The sequence below is a fragment of the Hyperolius riggenbachi genome, chromosome 12 (assembly GCF_040937935.1).
Source record: "Hyperolius riggenbachi isolate aHypRig1 chromosome 12, aHypRig1.pri, whole genome shotgun sequence".
In the NCBI taxonomy this organism is placed as follows: Eukaryota; Metazoa; Chordata; class Amphibia; order Anura; family Hyperoliidae; genus Hyperolius; species Hyperolius riggenbachi.
The window spans coordinates 5,259,746-5,275,862 of record NC_090657.1 but is presented as its reverse complement, the minus strand read 5'-3'; the positions used below and the strand labels follow the sequence as shown (position 1 = coordinate 5,275,862).

General features: G+C 44.8%; 1 protein-coding gene across 3 annotated transcripts in view; it reads left to right on the top strand.

Moving 5' to 3' along the window:
* The window catches only part of RNF157 (ring finger protein 157), a 171,202-nt gene that overhangs the window by 134,674 nt on the left and 20,411 nt on the right, over positions 1–16,117 (top strand). For 2 of the 3 annotated variants that reach the window (XM_068263674.1, XM_068263675.1), the window contains exons 16-19: positions 6,234–6,421; positions 6,499–6,552; positions 9,252–9,297; positions 11,014–11,109. In XM_068263674.1, coding sequence (XP_068119775.1) covers positions 6,234–6,421; positions 6,499–6,552; positions 9,252–9,297; positions 11,014–11,109 — 384 coding nt within the window. The remainder of the gene's footprint in view (positions 1–6,233; positions 6,422–6,498; positions 6,553–9,251; positions 9,298–11,013; positions 11,110–16,117) is intronic. The other variant, XM_068263676.1, reaches the window with a different exon arrangement.

Here is a 16,117-nt window from a genome sequence, read left to right as displayed (position 1 = left end):
TCGCTGTCGGTCTGCTCTACTGCACAGGCGCAAGTCTCCTGCAAGTCTCCTGTGTCTGCGCAGTAGAGCGGACCTGACAGCGATCGGCTATTTCCGCCTATCTCCGTGCTGAGAGCAGCAACAGCGCCCCCACTGGAGCCAGGAGAGGTAAATATAGCAAGCCTTGTCAGGCTTGTCGGGGGAGGATTCCGGGACACTTCAGGGGAGCTAGCGCTGGACTGCCTGCAGCTACAGGGGAAGCCTCATTGGGACCCTGAGGATTCCCCCTACCAAGGTGAGTACCCCCCAGGGGACGTTTTTTTTTTTTTTTTGTTACAGGTTCTCTTTAAGAAGCCAAAATGATTCTATACAGTTTGTTCAGGGATTTTAGGAAATCCTTGTGGATCTGTCACCTTGAAATGGTATGAGACTCAGAACTGCATTTCTGTTCTAAAACCTTAAACAGCAAAAAAATAATAGAAAACACATATGGGAGGGTTTGATTCACAAAGCTTACGTTTTTCACCTTAATGGACAATTGAAGTGAGAGTATTATGGTAGAGAACAGAGGCGCCAAAAGGATAAAAACAATATTTAAAAGTTTTAAAATTATTGCTTAGGAGGCAGTGGTGGACTCACCTCCCACAAGCAGACACAACAACTGTGTATTCACAAAAGGGACATTTATTGGTATACTCCAAATAAGGTTGCAACGCGTTTCGCAGGTCAAACCCGCCCCATCAGGCAACCACAGGAAGGAGCACACAACAGCAGTATGTCCAGATAGCACCTGGCGCCGACTGAGGCGCCAGGTGCTATCTGGACATACTGCTGTTGTGTGCTCCTTCCTGTGGTTGCCTGATGGGGCGGGTTTGACCTGCGAAACGCGTTGCAACCTTATTTGGAGTATACCAATAAATGTCCCTTTTGTGAATACACAGTTGTTGTGTCTGCTTGTGGGAGGTGAGTCCACCACTGCCTCCTAAGCAATAATTTTAAAACTTTTAAATATTGTTTTTATCCTTTTGGCGCCTCTGTTCTCTACCATAATACTGATTGTATCCACCTTTGGTGGAGGGGGATACCCCTTCTTGTTTTTCAAGCCTACAGAGAGCGACTTCTTATTCCTGAGTGAGGACAGGCTAATCTCCTCACCTGCCTACACAGTGGTTGCCTGGAGGTAACCCTGGTTTGTGAGTATACAATTCATACTCTTTCTAATTATCCAATTACCTTGACATACTACACCATATCGGGCTCTCGGTTCTCTCTTCTTCACAATTGAAGTGAGAGGTATGTGGAGGCTGCCATATTTATTCCCTTTTAAACCATACCATTTGCCTGGCTGTCCTGCTGATCCTCCGCCTCTAACACTTTTAGCCACAGCCCCTGAACAAGCATGCAGCAGATCAGGTGTTTCTGACTTTATTGTCAGATCTGACAAGATGAGCTGAATGCTTGTTTCAAGTGTGATTCAGACACTACTGCAGCCAAATACATCAGCAGGGCTGCCAGACAACTGTTATTGTTTAAAAAGAAATAAATATGGCAGCTTACATATTCTTCTCACTTCAGTTGTACTTTAAAGCGGACCTGAGATAAAAACTTCCTCTCTGCTCTAAAACATATGCAACAGCATAATAACCCTTAAAGCGGACCCAAACCAAACATTTTTTTAATTCAAAATATTTAGTTGCAGCACTCTGACACATACAAAGATAAATAAACACTCCAAGCCTATGAGCATTTCAGTGCATGCTTTTCACCCTTCTCTTTTCATAACTAGGGTTATACAGGTGGCAGCCATTACTTCTGAGCTTAGTAGGAGGTTTTAGATCATGGGTGTGTTTGTCATCAGCTACCCTCCCTCACAGGGGCGTGGTCTATGTGAAATCTCACACAAGCTGAGATCACCTCCCCTGTGACATCATCAGTAGCAGCCTGTGTTTTGTTTTTTATCTCCTCCACCAGTCTGCTGGATTCTGTCCCGGCAATATGAAAGGAAGGTTGGGGTTCCTCCAATAAATGTAAAATATTTTATATTTGTCATCATGCGGCTGAAAAAAGGCTGCTATTTATTATTATAAGTTATAAAATAGATTTTATTTCTGAAATCTTGTATTTTTAATTTGGGTCCACTTTAAGCTGATAACATTGCAGGTTACTGGACAAATTATCAGACTGTCCTGTAATAAAATATTTGCAGAGCAAACAAAGCTTCTCTGCCTGACTTACTCTGCAAATTCAGCTCAACACCGTCTGACCATTTTTGGAATGGCAAATACAATCTAATCAATATGCTTCTGAGCGAAGTGGAAGTTAGGATCATTAACCCTTCCAGTAAGTTGGAAACCAGGCCTTGTCTTCTGACTTCATGCGGTGTTTAATGTTTTAGACCAAAGATGGAATTTGAGTTTCATACGATTTTAGCGGGGTACACTGTATCATATCAGAAGAATGGGAGTCCTGCGTGGGTATCTTGTTTTTAATCAGTTTTCTTTGACTTTCCAGTAATTAGGATGTTTTGTGTTCTGTTTAAAGAAATGAAATCAATAATGAACTGATGCTGAATCTGTGTTTGTGTGGCCAGCTTCCATTACATGCATCAGCCTACCTGAAACACCTCATTATGTGCCCGATGTATGACAAGGGGGCTAGAATCAATGAAGGGATCCTGTTCCCAAAGAAACCTACAGGCTTCCATTTCTCCACTCCAGCTTTCAAAGCTAATCAAACGCTGTGGATGGTTGTTATGGGCAACGTGAAAGTGGTTCCCTTAGCAGCACCCTTTTCATACTTCACGGCGTATACTGTATATAGGCAGTGAAAAGATCTATTTTCATATGTTGCCTTTCTGATACAGGAAAAAATAGAAATATAAATAATACATGTAAACATTTGATCATTTCACACAGTTACTCTACCTGCCATATTCCACTGAATTCTCTACCAAGGACCTTTGCTTTTATTAAGGTAGAGGGCGATGCAAGTAACAGGTGATAACCTCAAAGCCCGAGGGGACAGATCCAGCATTGTAAAACGTTACCAGCTATACCATATTACAGGAAAACCGTCTAGGCTTCAGAGCAGCATGTTTACAGATTAATTACTCTGAAGCACAATACTATGACGCCTCTCAATGTCGTTTCCTCCCTCTGCCATGTATTAGCAAAATCCGAGGCATGCATAGGTTCCCCAACACACAGATTCAAAGGAACATGCGGTTTTAAAGTTAATTAATACTTAACACTGCTCATTTCACCTTTACTTATGTGCAGACTTAGGATAGTGTAAATATGCAGGTCTGAGTTCTCACTTGCACTCCGGCCTTCTATGCCTGATTATAATGCAGGTTTCCTTTTCCTTAGAGGCTGCACTTGTTAGTGTGTTGCTATGGCCACGGGGGAGTGATTTGGGACAAACACGCAGGTGGGCTTCCTACAGTATCACTCGAGAATCCTAAGCTTGGATTGGCCCGACAGCGTCCCGCCCACCTTCAGGATAGGCGCATTAAGCTACATTGTACAAAGGGCAGTGCGAGCCGGATTGGGACACGAGACTCGCCGTACACGATGGGAGGGGCAGCCGGTGACGTCAGACGCAATGTACGGATACAAGTAAGAGTGGCTATTTAGCACGGTCACCGGCCTCCCTGCAGTTCAGAATCAAAAACTTTATTTCGCCAAGCAGGACTTGGTCGTGCCCAGAATTGGACTCGGCACGTACGGGGTACTGATACACAATATAGTTACAGATACAGGACAGGACATGCAGTAGGAACAGAACATTATACAGAATTAGAACATTATATAACCTTTATGCAGAGGGAGACAATGTGACATAAGTTACAATACAAACACAACCGAAAGGTACGCTTGAGCTGGAGCGCCGTCTGTGTGCAGAGTGCTTCAGTTACCTCTGATGATACAACGGATGCTGTGAAACAGCTGTCGTGTAGGGGGGAGCGCTCTCCATCGGGGGCCTCCTCTGGTTTTTTCATCTGCTGCCAATAAATGTTTTTATGATACACGAGCATCGGTGCCCACCCTCTCTCTCTTGTGCTACTTCCAGCAGATTACCTGGGCACTTTCTAAAGAGCAATGCCTGGATACAGCAGATATAATAAGGACATGAACCTCCATCTGTGTGTGTACCAGAGGGACTCCCTTGTAGTCAGTAGTGTCACTATTATACTCGTAACATGAAGGAGAGATTTCTAGAGACATCTACGGGGGTAGATACCATTTTCTCATCTTTCCCATTACCCAAACGTCTTCCCAACTTCCACCAACTGTTTTTGATTTGGAGGTGACTTGACGTGTGCCGAGTCAAGTCATTAATATCTATGTAATGTAACAATTGATTGTTATTTAATAAACACAAATTACTGATGGGACTCAAGTATAGATTGGGAAAATACCTTAAAGTTGAACTGAATTTCAAAGCCCCCATTGGTTTCCCCACCACTCAAGTTCTGACAGACAGTAGGTGTTATTAATAAAGTCCCATAAGATTGCAGTCACGTCCTACTGTTCCTCTTTCCCTGGACTGAAGGTAAGGCATGGCGTTTCTGCCTAATGCCACTGGGCCCCTTGTCTCTTACTTTGTAGTGGAGAGCGTGGTTTAGGCTAGAGAACTCTTAAGGGAAGGGCATGGCCTAAGCTGCCAATGTACCAGGCCATGGAGGAACTTGCCTGACCATTCACAAAAAAGTGTAACCTCAGTGAGGGAAGACACAAAAATAAGCAAAAGCAGGAACCTTCTAAGTGTAATGTTTTTTTTATTGTGTGAGTAGGAAGAAAATAGTCCTTCTCACAACTTGTTTCACTTGCGGGGAAGTTCTGGTGCCTCCTGGGTCTCTGTGCCTTCAGTGGTAGCTCTCCAAGGTGCAAGTTGTTGTAGTGGTGAGGGAAGATATGTTTCGGGGATAGAGGGAGGCACTTGGTGGGAAGTTCTGGTGCCTCCTGGGTCTCTGTGCCTTCAGTGGTAGCTCTCCAAGGTGCAAGTTGTTGTAGTGCTGAGGGGAGATATGTTTCGGGCATAGAGGGAGGACAATTGCAAATGCAAGCAGTACTTATGCAGAGATTAGCAATTTTGGAGGTGCTCAAGTGAAGCAGATCAGATTAACAATTAGTATAGATTAATATAATAAGCAAGGTAGGTATACTAGCTACCTCCCAAAAGATGGCAGTCGGGATAATGTAAAGATTTTTATTTGGCACTTGGCACAATACAATTCGTAGGTCGAGGCCCACTTCCTCAGGTTATGTGCCAAAGTGGCTAAAACCTCTTGCAATACTACTAGATGTTGTATATTTGAGAAGTGTAATTTCTTACCTACTCAGAAGAAGGACAACCCATTATTTAATGGAAAAAGTAACGTTTATTCATGCACTGTAGACAACACGTTTCTCAGGTCTTGGCCGGCTTCCTCAGGTCAATACTAGTGCCTGTAGAGCTTTTGGTCATGAATGTGAGTGCCCAGGTAAGTAGTAAGTTAAGTAAATAGTAAATTTACCTTACTTCTCAATATTATTCTATACTTCTCCTATGCCAATCTGATCTGCTTTGCTTTGGTGCCCCCAAAATTGCTATTCAGTTCAGGAAAAAAAACCTTTCCCTAAAAAATATTAACATAAACTGTTCTTAAAAATATGGGGAATGAGGAAACTAAAGAGGGTTTAAAAAAAATAAATAAATAAATAAATCTAAGAATCAGCTATAAGTACAGATTACTTCAATTTATTATTTCACATAAATCGTAGTAGACCTATAAATGTTTTTATTTGTTGACTCTTTAAATCAGCTCAATGCACTGTATGTGAATGGTAACCCATGAGACTTAGATATTTCCACTTCCTATAAAGTACTGAACTCATCAGTTATGGCTATCGGCCTCCTCTTTTTGTGTTGGTTGTAGTGCGCTTTGTTTTGTGTTGCAATGAATGGCTCATTTAGCGCGTTAAATTTAAGTAGAAGATTATCTCTGTTGCTTTATGCTTCTATAACCATTTAACTGTGCTCCTCCCCTGCCCATCTATGCTCCTCCCCTGCCCATCTATGCCCCTCCCCTGCCCATCTCTCATCACTGCTACATCCTGGATCCTGCTTATCGTCTGTCTCATACTTTATTTCTATCCCCCCCCCACCCCCCCATATCTCTTTGTCTTGCTGTCTTGTTTTCCCTCATCTCTCCTATCCTCATTTGTCACCACTTCCTCCATTGCCCCATTCCACCTTCATCTCTTGCGCAGACCCTTTGAGCAGTAGCCTGGCACAATCCGTAATGTCCATGGCCTCGTCCCACAGCCAGCAGTCCCAGCTCAGTACAGACACTGTGTCCTCCATGTCTGGCTCCTACACAGCTGGTGTGATGGAGGAGGAGGAAGAGGCGTTATCACCTCCAGTGGCACCCAGCGGATCACCATCAGAAGAGGGAGAGGTGAGTATGTCTTTGCTTTTACCACCACACATGGATAACTCAGTAGGTGCTAACCATATACATTCATTTCTTTACAGCTGTCACCGGAAGGCCACTTTGTCACCGTGTCTGCCGATGAAATGGATGCTGAGGTACCCTTTACTTAAAGTAACTTGGCTACATTAAGCCTTATACACTCACCTAAAGGATTATTAGGAACACCTGTTCAATTTCTCATGAATGCAGTTATCTAATCAACCAATCACATGGCAGTTGCTTCAATGCATTTAGGGGTGTCGTCCTGGTCAAGACAATCTCCTGAACTCCAAACTGAATGTCAGAATGGGAAAGAAAGGTGATTTAAGCATTTCTGAGGGTGGCATGGTTGTTGGTGCCAGACGGGCCGGTCTGAGTATTTCACAATCCTCTGATGGCTACTCCCATCAGGATAATGCACCAGGTCACAAAGCTCAGTCATTTCAGATTGGTTTTATGAACATGACAATGAGTTCGCTGTACTAAAATGTCCCCACAGTCACCAGATCTCACCCCAATAGAGCATCTTTGGGATGTGATGGAACGGGAGCTTCGTGCCCTGGATGTGCATCCCACAAATCTCCACCAACTGCAAGATGCTATCCTATCAATATGGGCCAACATTTCAGCACCTTGTTGAATCAATGCCACGTAGAATTAAGGCAGTTCTGAAGGCGAAAGGGGGTCAAACACCGTATTAGTATGGAGATCCTAATAATCCTTTAGAGGAGAATAAAGTTAACGACTGTGGAGGCGTGATTGATATTAGATGAGATTTCTCTTGAAATTTTGTCTAATAACTACTGGTGCAAAGTGGTAGATGAGCAAAATGGCTGATATCCCGAAGCTATCATTCATTTACTGACTCCACCACCAGTTGTATGGTGTATGCTGAAGTTTACTGTAATGTCCATTCTGAGAAATTCTGGCATGACCAAAATATTTTCACTTAAAGGGATACTGTAGGGGAGTCGGGGGAAAATGAGTTGAACTTACCCGGGGCTTCTAATGGTCCCCCGCAGACATCCTGTGCCCGCACAGCCACTCACGATGCTCCGGCCCCGCAGACATCCTGTGCCCGCGCAGCCACTCACCGATGCTCCAGCCCCGCCTCCGGTTCACTTCTGGAATTTCTGACTTTAAAGTCTGAAAACCACTGCGCTTGCGTTGCCGTGTCTTCGCTTCCCCTGATGTTACCAAGAGTGTACTGCGCAGACACAGACCATACTGGGCCTGCGCAGTACACTCCTGGTGACATCAGCGGGAGCAAGGACACGGCAACGCAGGCACAGTGGTTTTCCGACTTTAAAGCCTGAAATTCCAGAAGTGAACCAGAGGCGGGGCCGGAGCATTGGGGAGTGGCTGCGCGGGCACAGGATGTCTGTGGGGGACCATTAGAAGTCCCGGGTAACTTCAACTCCTTTTCCCCCGAACCCCCTACAGTGTCCCTTTAAAGAGGAACTTTAGCGAAAAGGAGAAATAAATCAATTCATTGCAAAGTGGGAAGTTAAAAATATAAAAGAGAGATCAAGACATGATTGATATTCACCATGTAATTCATTCATGTTGTTTGATCCACAATAAGCCTGCAGTTCATCATCTTTACTGCTAGCAGACATGAAAAAACACAGACAGCCTAACTGCCATTATCAATAAGCACACCCCCTTAACAATATGCACAGAGGGAGATGCTGCTTGGCAGGTGGAAACAACCCTTATTTCCCACAATGCAATGAGGTTCTCAGAGAGCAAAGTGTCAGAGCCATGGTCATGACATCACACTATGGGAGGGGTTTCACCACAATATCAGCCATACAGACCCCCTGATGATCTATTATCGGAAAGATAAAGACTTCTCATGGAAAGGCGGTATCAGCTACTGACTGGGATGAAGTTCTCTCCTTGGTTATAGTTCCTCTTTAACATTGGTGACTTTGTGGACAGATGTCTTTTATCAACCAAACTAACTACGATTACTATGAATAAATACCAAGGAAAGATCCATCTAAGACTCATTCATCTCTCCTCTCGCTCTTCCTCTGCTGCTCCTCTCTGTCAAACTCTTCACTGGCTACCAATTAATGAGAGGATTCAGTTCAAACTCTTAACCCTAACCTACAAAGCTCTCCCCAATCTCTCTCCCCTGTACATCTCCTCACTAGTCTCCAGATACCAACCCAACCGCAATCTCAGATCTGCACACGAGCTTCTTCTATCCTCTTCTACAATTACCTCCTCACATTCACGTGTACAAGACTTCTCACGTGCCTCACCCCTCCTCTGGAATGCCCTTCCACAACACATCCGCCACTCTCCCACCTTCGAAATCTTTAAACGCTCCCTCCAAACCCACCTTTTCCGACAAGCATATTCTCTAGCTTAGGCCATGCACCCACTAAATAACCTAATTACGCACTGCCTGTACATATACTGTATACTTCCCCCACCTCTTGTTTCCACCCCGTTCCTTTAGATTGTAAGCTCGCAAGGGCAGGGCTCTCCCCCTTTTGTGTCATGGACTGTTATTAATTCAATTGCTTGCACACTGTTAGACATTTATACATTTTAGTCATCATGTTAAATCAAATTGTAATCAGCAGTGCTGTATCTTGTATCAGTGTTCATATTTCATGTATATCATTGTCTGTATCATTATGTATCCCTTGTTTGTTTTCTTACATTGTACAGCGCCACGGAATATGTTGGCGCTTTATAAATAAATAATAATAATAATAATAGATATGGTATTGTGTTTGTACAAGGGAGCTCAGTGTGAGCAAGTCCCTGACACCGTGCTATCTGATCTTCATTTCAGGGGAATGTTACAGAAGAAGAGTTTGCATCTCCAGAAGAGGATGATGGTAACCTCTCCAATATTTATCTTGTTGAATGTGTCTTAGTTACACTTTGGGCACTGCATGTTGCCACCATTTTTGCATTATCTAACTCGTGTAAATATTTCAGCGCTTGCTATGGGCCAATACATCGGCACACATAACCTTACCTTGAACCGGTCATGTCACAAAACACAACCCAGTGAAGTATATTGACAACGTGCAGCACTTTGTGGTGCCTACAGGTGCAGATGGTAATCTGCACATCATTATACTGCTCCTGGATGGCCGAGTGTATTGTGTGCAGAAAATAGGTCACCAGTTGTAGTCCCCATACCACAGATGTTCCAATGCCAGAGCCTCATAGGCCTGTAGAGATTGTAACGCAAGACTGTAAAATGGTTTTGTGGGCATAAAGTGTTAGTTTTTTCTACTTATGTTGGATTAAAATGAAACTCTAATTAATTGTGAGATATAATTGGATTACTGATTTTAGCTCTGTTTTTAAAATATTAGCACAGGACTCCATGTGTTTACTCTTATATAACAAATCTGGCTCATCGTCACTGGTTCATATTCTGTTCTCATTGGAGCTGACTCTCTAAGGTCGGGGACCAGTGGACAACTCTAGAGAAGAGAAGTGCTTCAGCAAACCTGGGCTGGTGTTATTAAATAAATATCTGCTATTAGGTGGCAAAAGTTTGCAACTGTTACTTGAGTCATGTCAGAATATTGCTAAAAGGATAGTCAGAACCAGAATGATCCTCTCACCGATCTGATGACCCTCTGTAGTTTGTGTCTATCGCTGGCGGAGGACACATTCAGTTGAGTAGAAGCTCGTCAGAAGTTTCTGGGCCATACCAATCTTCTTCAGTTGGCAGAATAGCCTCTGCTAGGCTTTTCTCTGGGTTGAGGCGGTGTTGGCTATCCAACTGAGGTTGTTGGAGATGGTGGTGCCAGGAGGCGTATGCAGGGGGCGCTCTCCACTTCCGTGCCATCGATGCAGGTTGGAGGTGGGGTGAGGGCATGCTTCCTAAAGCCAATGACCATCTGGACAGTTTTTGCAGTGTTGAGGACCAGGTCATTCTCCCTGCACCAGTGGCAAATTCTATCAACCTGCTGGCGGTACTCCTGCTCCTCGTTTTTGGCGATTAGGTGAACTATGGTGGTGTCGTCAGCGAACGTGATGAATTTGACAGAGTTTGCCGTGGATCTGCAGTATGTGCAGTCATTTATATTATCAAATACTAACGACTTGTACAGGGTATTGAATATTTCCAGTACTGCTGAAATCTGATCTAATATCCAGAGGCGCTCAATGGTAGTCCAGGCATAGGATCAATATCAGGTAGATATCAATCATTTTCCTGATCCACCAACATTTTTATATTGTATGCTCAGCGTTAGTTTTAAGTCAGGACACCCAAAGCCCTCTTGCATAGAATCGGTGTGAAAATTACATGACTTCCTATGTACTTAGAAATCTGTGGATTATAATAGATACTAGCAGATATTACATAGTGCTGCACTTTGGTAGTATGTTTAATTTGCTCTAGCTTTGTGATATGACCGGTTCACTTGTGGCTGATTCACTGTAACAAACCATTCCTGCATGGCCTGTATGTCGGTCTACAACTCTCTTCCTCTTCTTACTGTGCACATAAGTTACCCAGGCTAGTATGTGCTGGGCAGTCTGTCTGTACGCCACCATGCCCTCCTCTAACTTCCTTAACTTTGTTGCAGGGCAGAGGACTGGCAGAGAGTGTGACAATAACAATGCTGCTCATGTCACACTGGACGCTTTGGACAATGTGCGGGGCTCTGAGGGCTGCCTGGCTGGTGAGTGGCTGCCTCCTGAACATGAACTCTCCCACTCCACCCCCATATCTAATGATGGTTTCACTTTCCAAGCAAACCTGAGCAATGTCAAATAGCAGTGAGTTGGAGATTTGCCTACTCCTTATCTGTCCCTTAACAAACTCTAGTGGCTGCCTCTGTTTCCCGGTGTCCTCCCGATACTCCCGTTCATAGCCATTCCTTTTTACTTGTGTTGTCTTCTCTTCCTGTGGTTCACATTGACATTTTTTCTTCTTAATTCCACCTCTTGCTACTTCATTTTATACCATTCACATTTCTCTTTTCTTTTTTTTTTTTTTTGGCTGAATCAAGAGTCATGATGAGTGCTGTCTGTGAAATCCATGGCCAGTCTTCTTGCTGTAGTTTTACTATCTAACTAGTCTCCTGAATTCTGAGTAAGACCAGGAGAAGTGCCACCTTGTGAAGCTCCCGTAGGCCGCCGCTCGGTAAAATACTGTGTTCGGTATTTTACACTTTTTTTTTTTCAAATTCACTAATATTTCCCACATGCGGTAGAATTTGAGTAATATACTGAAAAACCTGCTTCAAGTCACTAAGCCTTGCTGGATAATCTCACCAGCGGTGGTCAGGCAGCAAGCTATCAGTCTGTGCATGAGCCGGTCTGTTTTCTGTCCAGTGCATCCCTTTAGATGTGCATCTGTGCTAACTAGAGAAAGCTTCTGTGTATCGGTGTACAGATATGCACAGCTAAAGGGATACAGAAAAGGCTCTTTAAATGTCTTTTTCTCCTGCTCTGCAATTCTGAAGTTCCGCCATCCAGAATATCGGATCAAATGGGGTCAGAAGCAGGGCTGTCTGGCTCTCCCTGTTGGCTGTCTGCAACATCCTTCAACTTTTTCTGGCTGGTCAGAGCTGGAGATAAATACCGAACACTTTAAAGAGAACCTGTAACAAAAAAAAGTTCCCCAGGGGGGTGCTCACCTTGGGAGGGGGAAGTCTCAGGGTCCCAATGAGGCTTCTCCCTCCCCTGTAGCTGCAGGCAGTCCAGCGCTGGCTCGCCGAAGAGTCCCGGAATCCTCCCCCGACACGCCTGACAAGGCTGGATATATTTACCTCTCCTGGCTCCAGCGGGGGGCGCTGTTGCAGCTCTCAGCACGGAGATCGGCAGAAATAGCCGATCTCTGTTGGGTCCGCTCTACTGCGCAGGCACAGGAGACTTGCAGGAGACTTGCAGGAGACTTGCGCCTGCACAGTAGAGCGGTCCGACAGCGATCGGCTATTTCTGCCTATCTCCGAGCAGAGAGCCGATACTGCGCCTGCGCTGGAGCCGGGAAGGTAAATATTTACATCCCCGCCGTTCCGGGAGCTTTATCGCCGTCGCCGTGGGACCGAGGAGGACGGGGGAAGCCTCAATAGGATCCGGAGGCTTCCCCCACCCCAGGTGAGTACACCCCCAGGGGAGGTTTTTCTCATTACAGATTTTCTTTAACTTGATTTCCAGAGTGCTTTAATCTTTGTCAATTACAATTTCTTTACTTTTCTTGAGGTATTTATCTCACTAGTCGGTAATTTTACTTTTGTGTGCGGTAATAGGGTTAGTGAATTGGCATTTGGTAAGGTGATGGGTAAACGTGGCTGTTTTCTGCATTGATGAATGTGGTAATGCTTAGAGAATTGAGGCCATAGAGATGGCAGTCTCCCGATTCACCCATCTTTTGCCTGATTATGACAAAACCATGTTTATGGTAGCATGAGGCTTCTCCACAGATGGTGAATAGTTTGTAAATGCTGTGATTGGCTAAGCCAAGTGTTGACATTTGTGTAACAACTAGTAAAGCATTTTGTGACTTTGATTAGATCATACCTGCTTGTGCATCTTATCTCCTAGTCTGTGGCCTTCTTCAGAGAGCAGTTTACCTCGTACACTTCATGCACCATTCAGAATATACAGTAGTCTCACTTCTGTGTTATAACGGAACTGTTCTTGATTTTGCACTGCAGCCTCCACATTGATGCACAGAATTTTTTCTCCCAATATTGTAAGATGAATGTGTAAACAGTGGCTCGATCCATCCCATCATCATTACGTCCTTTTCTTGAAGAGCACGTTTCAGTGTCTAAATAATGGAGATGGTTGACAAATGCTGTTGTGTTTTCAGTCATTCTGTTTCTGCCTTTCCATTGGTTTTGGAATGAACATTGGCGCGCGTGTTTGTGATTTTTTTATATGCTCTTCTATGCAAAATGAAGTTACTTTAGATGTAAAATAAATCCCTACTGAAAAATCAATGTGATTTTTTTTTTGTGCAAGTATGATTTTTCTGAAATGTATTTGCATTCCCATTGATTGCATTGAAACAAAAATTGCACACAAATATAAACAGACCTGCTGTCTGAATTAGAGTAATCTTGAACCTTATATTACTGCGATGTTTAAAAAGAAAAAAAGCCACCGCACAACTCCCCCGCTCTACTCAATCGAAATCTTCGACTGGTAAAGAACGTTGAATATGGGTGGGGGGGATGACCACCCCTTCCTCCCCTGACCACGCCCACTTGCAAAGCCACCGCACAACTCACCTACTCCGGGTTCCCATCGCCGCCTCTTCCATCCTGTCAGCTCTCCCGTTCCGCCGCCGCATCCGCTCTTAAATGCCGACATCTTTACAGCAATGGCACTGACCTGGAAGTACGCCGGAAGTAGTTTTGGGTCAGCGCCATTGCTGCAAAAATGCATCGGCATAAACGGGAGGACACTGTCAGAAAGGCAGAGCTGACAGGACGGAAGAGGCGGCGATGAGAACCTGGAGTAGGTGAGTTGTGCGGTGGCTTTGCAAGTGGGCATGGTCAGGGGAGGAAGGGGTGTGGTCTTCCCCCCACACCCATATTCAACGTTCTTTATGCCTCTTTCACATTAGACAATACGTGCAGGAGCCGTTTCCTGCACGCGTTGAATAGGCTGTGGCGTGTCGTCGGGAAACTGCGGTGCAACGCTGAGTAGCGGCGGTAGTAATTAATTAACCTAACAGGAAACCGCAGATTCCTGACGATAAAATGCTCCTGGGTGCGTCGTACCGCAACGCATTGAAACGCAGCGTCGGGTGTGACAGGTAAAATGAAAGTCTATGGACTTTCCTTTTACCTTGGTTAACGCAAACTACCGTTGTTGCGTTGAAATGCAGAAAACCAGCTGTAGTGTGAAAGAGCCCTTACCAGTTGAAGATTTCAACTGAGTAGAGCGGGGTCCATAGGGGGCGTTAGACCAAAATTATAGTGCAGTAACATATGTCACAGCACCACATATACAAAGTTATATAAAAATGCAAACACCCCCTTAGTTCAGGAGTACTTTAAAATGCAGAAAAATCATGATTGCAAATTCACATATGGAATTTGCGAATGTGATACCAATTAACTATATTAATGGCATCATGACTTTTTAACTGGATGACGGATGTATTTTTTTATCCACTTTCACTGAACAGGATAAAGTGCTGCCATCCAGTGGTACATTCCTGCATTATTCACACAAATTATGTCTGAGTTAAGTGGAGGAAAGTCTCCTGGTGTTACTGTATACAGCAAATTGTTTCACAGAAGAATGTGTTCTTAAAAGGACAAAAATATAAAGTTCACACCAGAAGACAGGCACAACACAGTGCAGACTATGCACATTATAATGTGTATGTGATTTTCATAGAGTCAGCAGCTGCTGTGTGACGCACTGCAGAGAGTGTGCTAGTATAACGTGATCTGTAACAAGGCAGGGATATGAACATGCCTATACAATTGTATGGGCAGTTTCCAGCCTAACTGCACCCAGGGCGAGGGTGTAAAAATTCCACCTCCTTCTCCCCCACCCCCCCTCCCTGTGGACTAGCGAGCCCTTACTCTTTAGGGACAGTCACACAGCCACAGGTCACAAGTAGATCTGCCTACTTACTAGTGACCAGCCGCTCATCCAGGAGGAAGCAGGACCAGGAGGAAAATACACAGGCAAATAGGGCCCCCAGCAAGCCGACTCCTCCATCGGCACCGCGCACTGACAGCCTGCAATACCACTACAGAACTTCAGGTGTCATCATGCGGTGGTGACGTTATGATGACTTGACGTCTGACGCAGGCAGCCCAGGAGGAGTCAAGGAAGGTGATTGTGCTGGTAATCTTCTTCCATTTGGCTGCACCACACGTCACCAGCTCCCTAGCAGTTATGTCCTTCTGCCAGCGCCCCCCCTCTTCTACTTGCCGGTCTGTGCCCAGGGCGGTCGCCCTGCCCAAGAAACGGCCCTGGTGAGTTCACACATGGTAAAGGTTTGGGTTGTGATGCAACCTGCACCTTGGGCGCCACTTCCATTCCTATAAATCAGGGGTCCCAAAACGTTTTGGGTGGAGGGCCGGGTCACCATAAGTCACCTGCTGGGGGGCCGGAGCATACATAAAATGATGTAGAAGTCTTTGAGGACCAGACAGTGAAGCATACCCAGGTGACATCCTGCAGTCCAATTGGACAGCAGTGTCACCTGATGTGGAATGTGATTGGAAACCAGCAAATGACTTCTTTCTGGCTTCCATGTGGATGGGTGGTGTCAGCACTGCTATTCTATATGCAGACCACCAATATTTAAAGATGTAGCTGACCGCACCTATAAGTAATGCATTTTGTGGGGGTGGGGGGGGGGGCGGTAACAAAGCCTCCGGGAGTCACATTCGGCCCGCGGCCTTAGTTTGAGGACCACTGCTATAAACAAACGGTAAAACGTTGAGGAAGGGTGGGCATGTATCAAGAATTATGTCCGAATAAAGTTATTCCAAAACCACGGTCACCGTACATCGGGTGTTTTTTGAATGGCATAGCACTAGGGGGCGTTTGGATGCAAATGAGCTTTTGTCTGCATGTAAAATGTGGACAGTAGGCCTGCTGTATTGTGTGCAATGTCTGATTCCTGTTACAATGCAAATCAATGGGAAGTTTAATCCGGGAGGTTGGAAAACAGAGACTGAGTATTATCTGTCCATGTCAATCATTTCT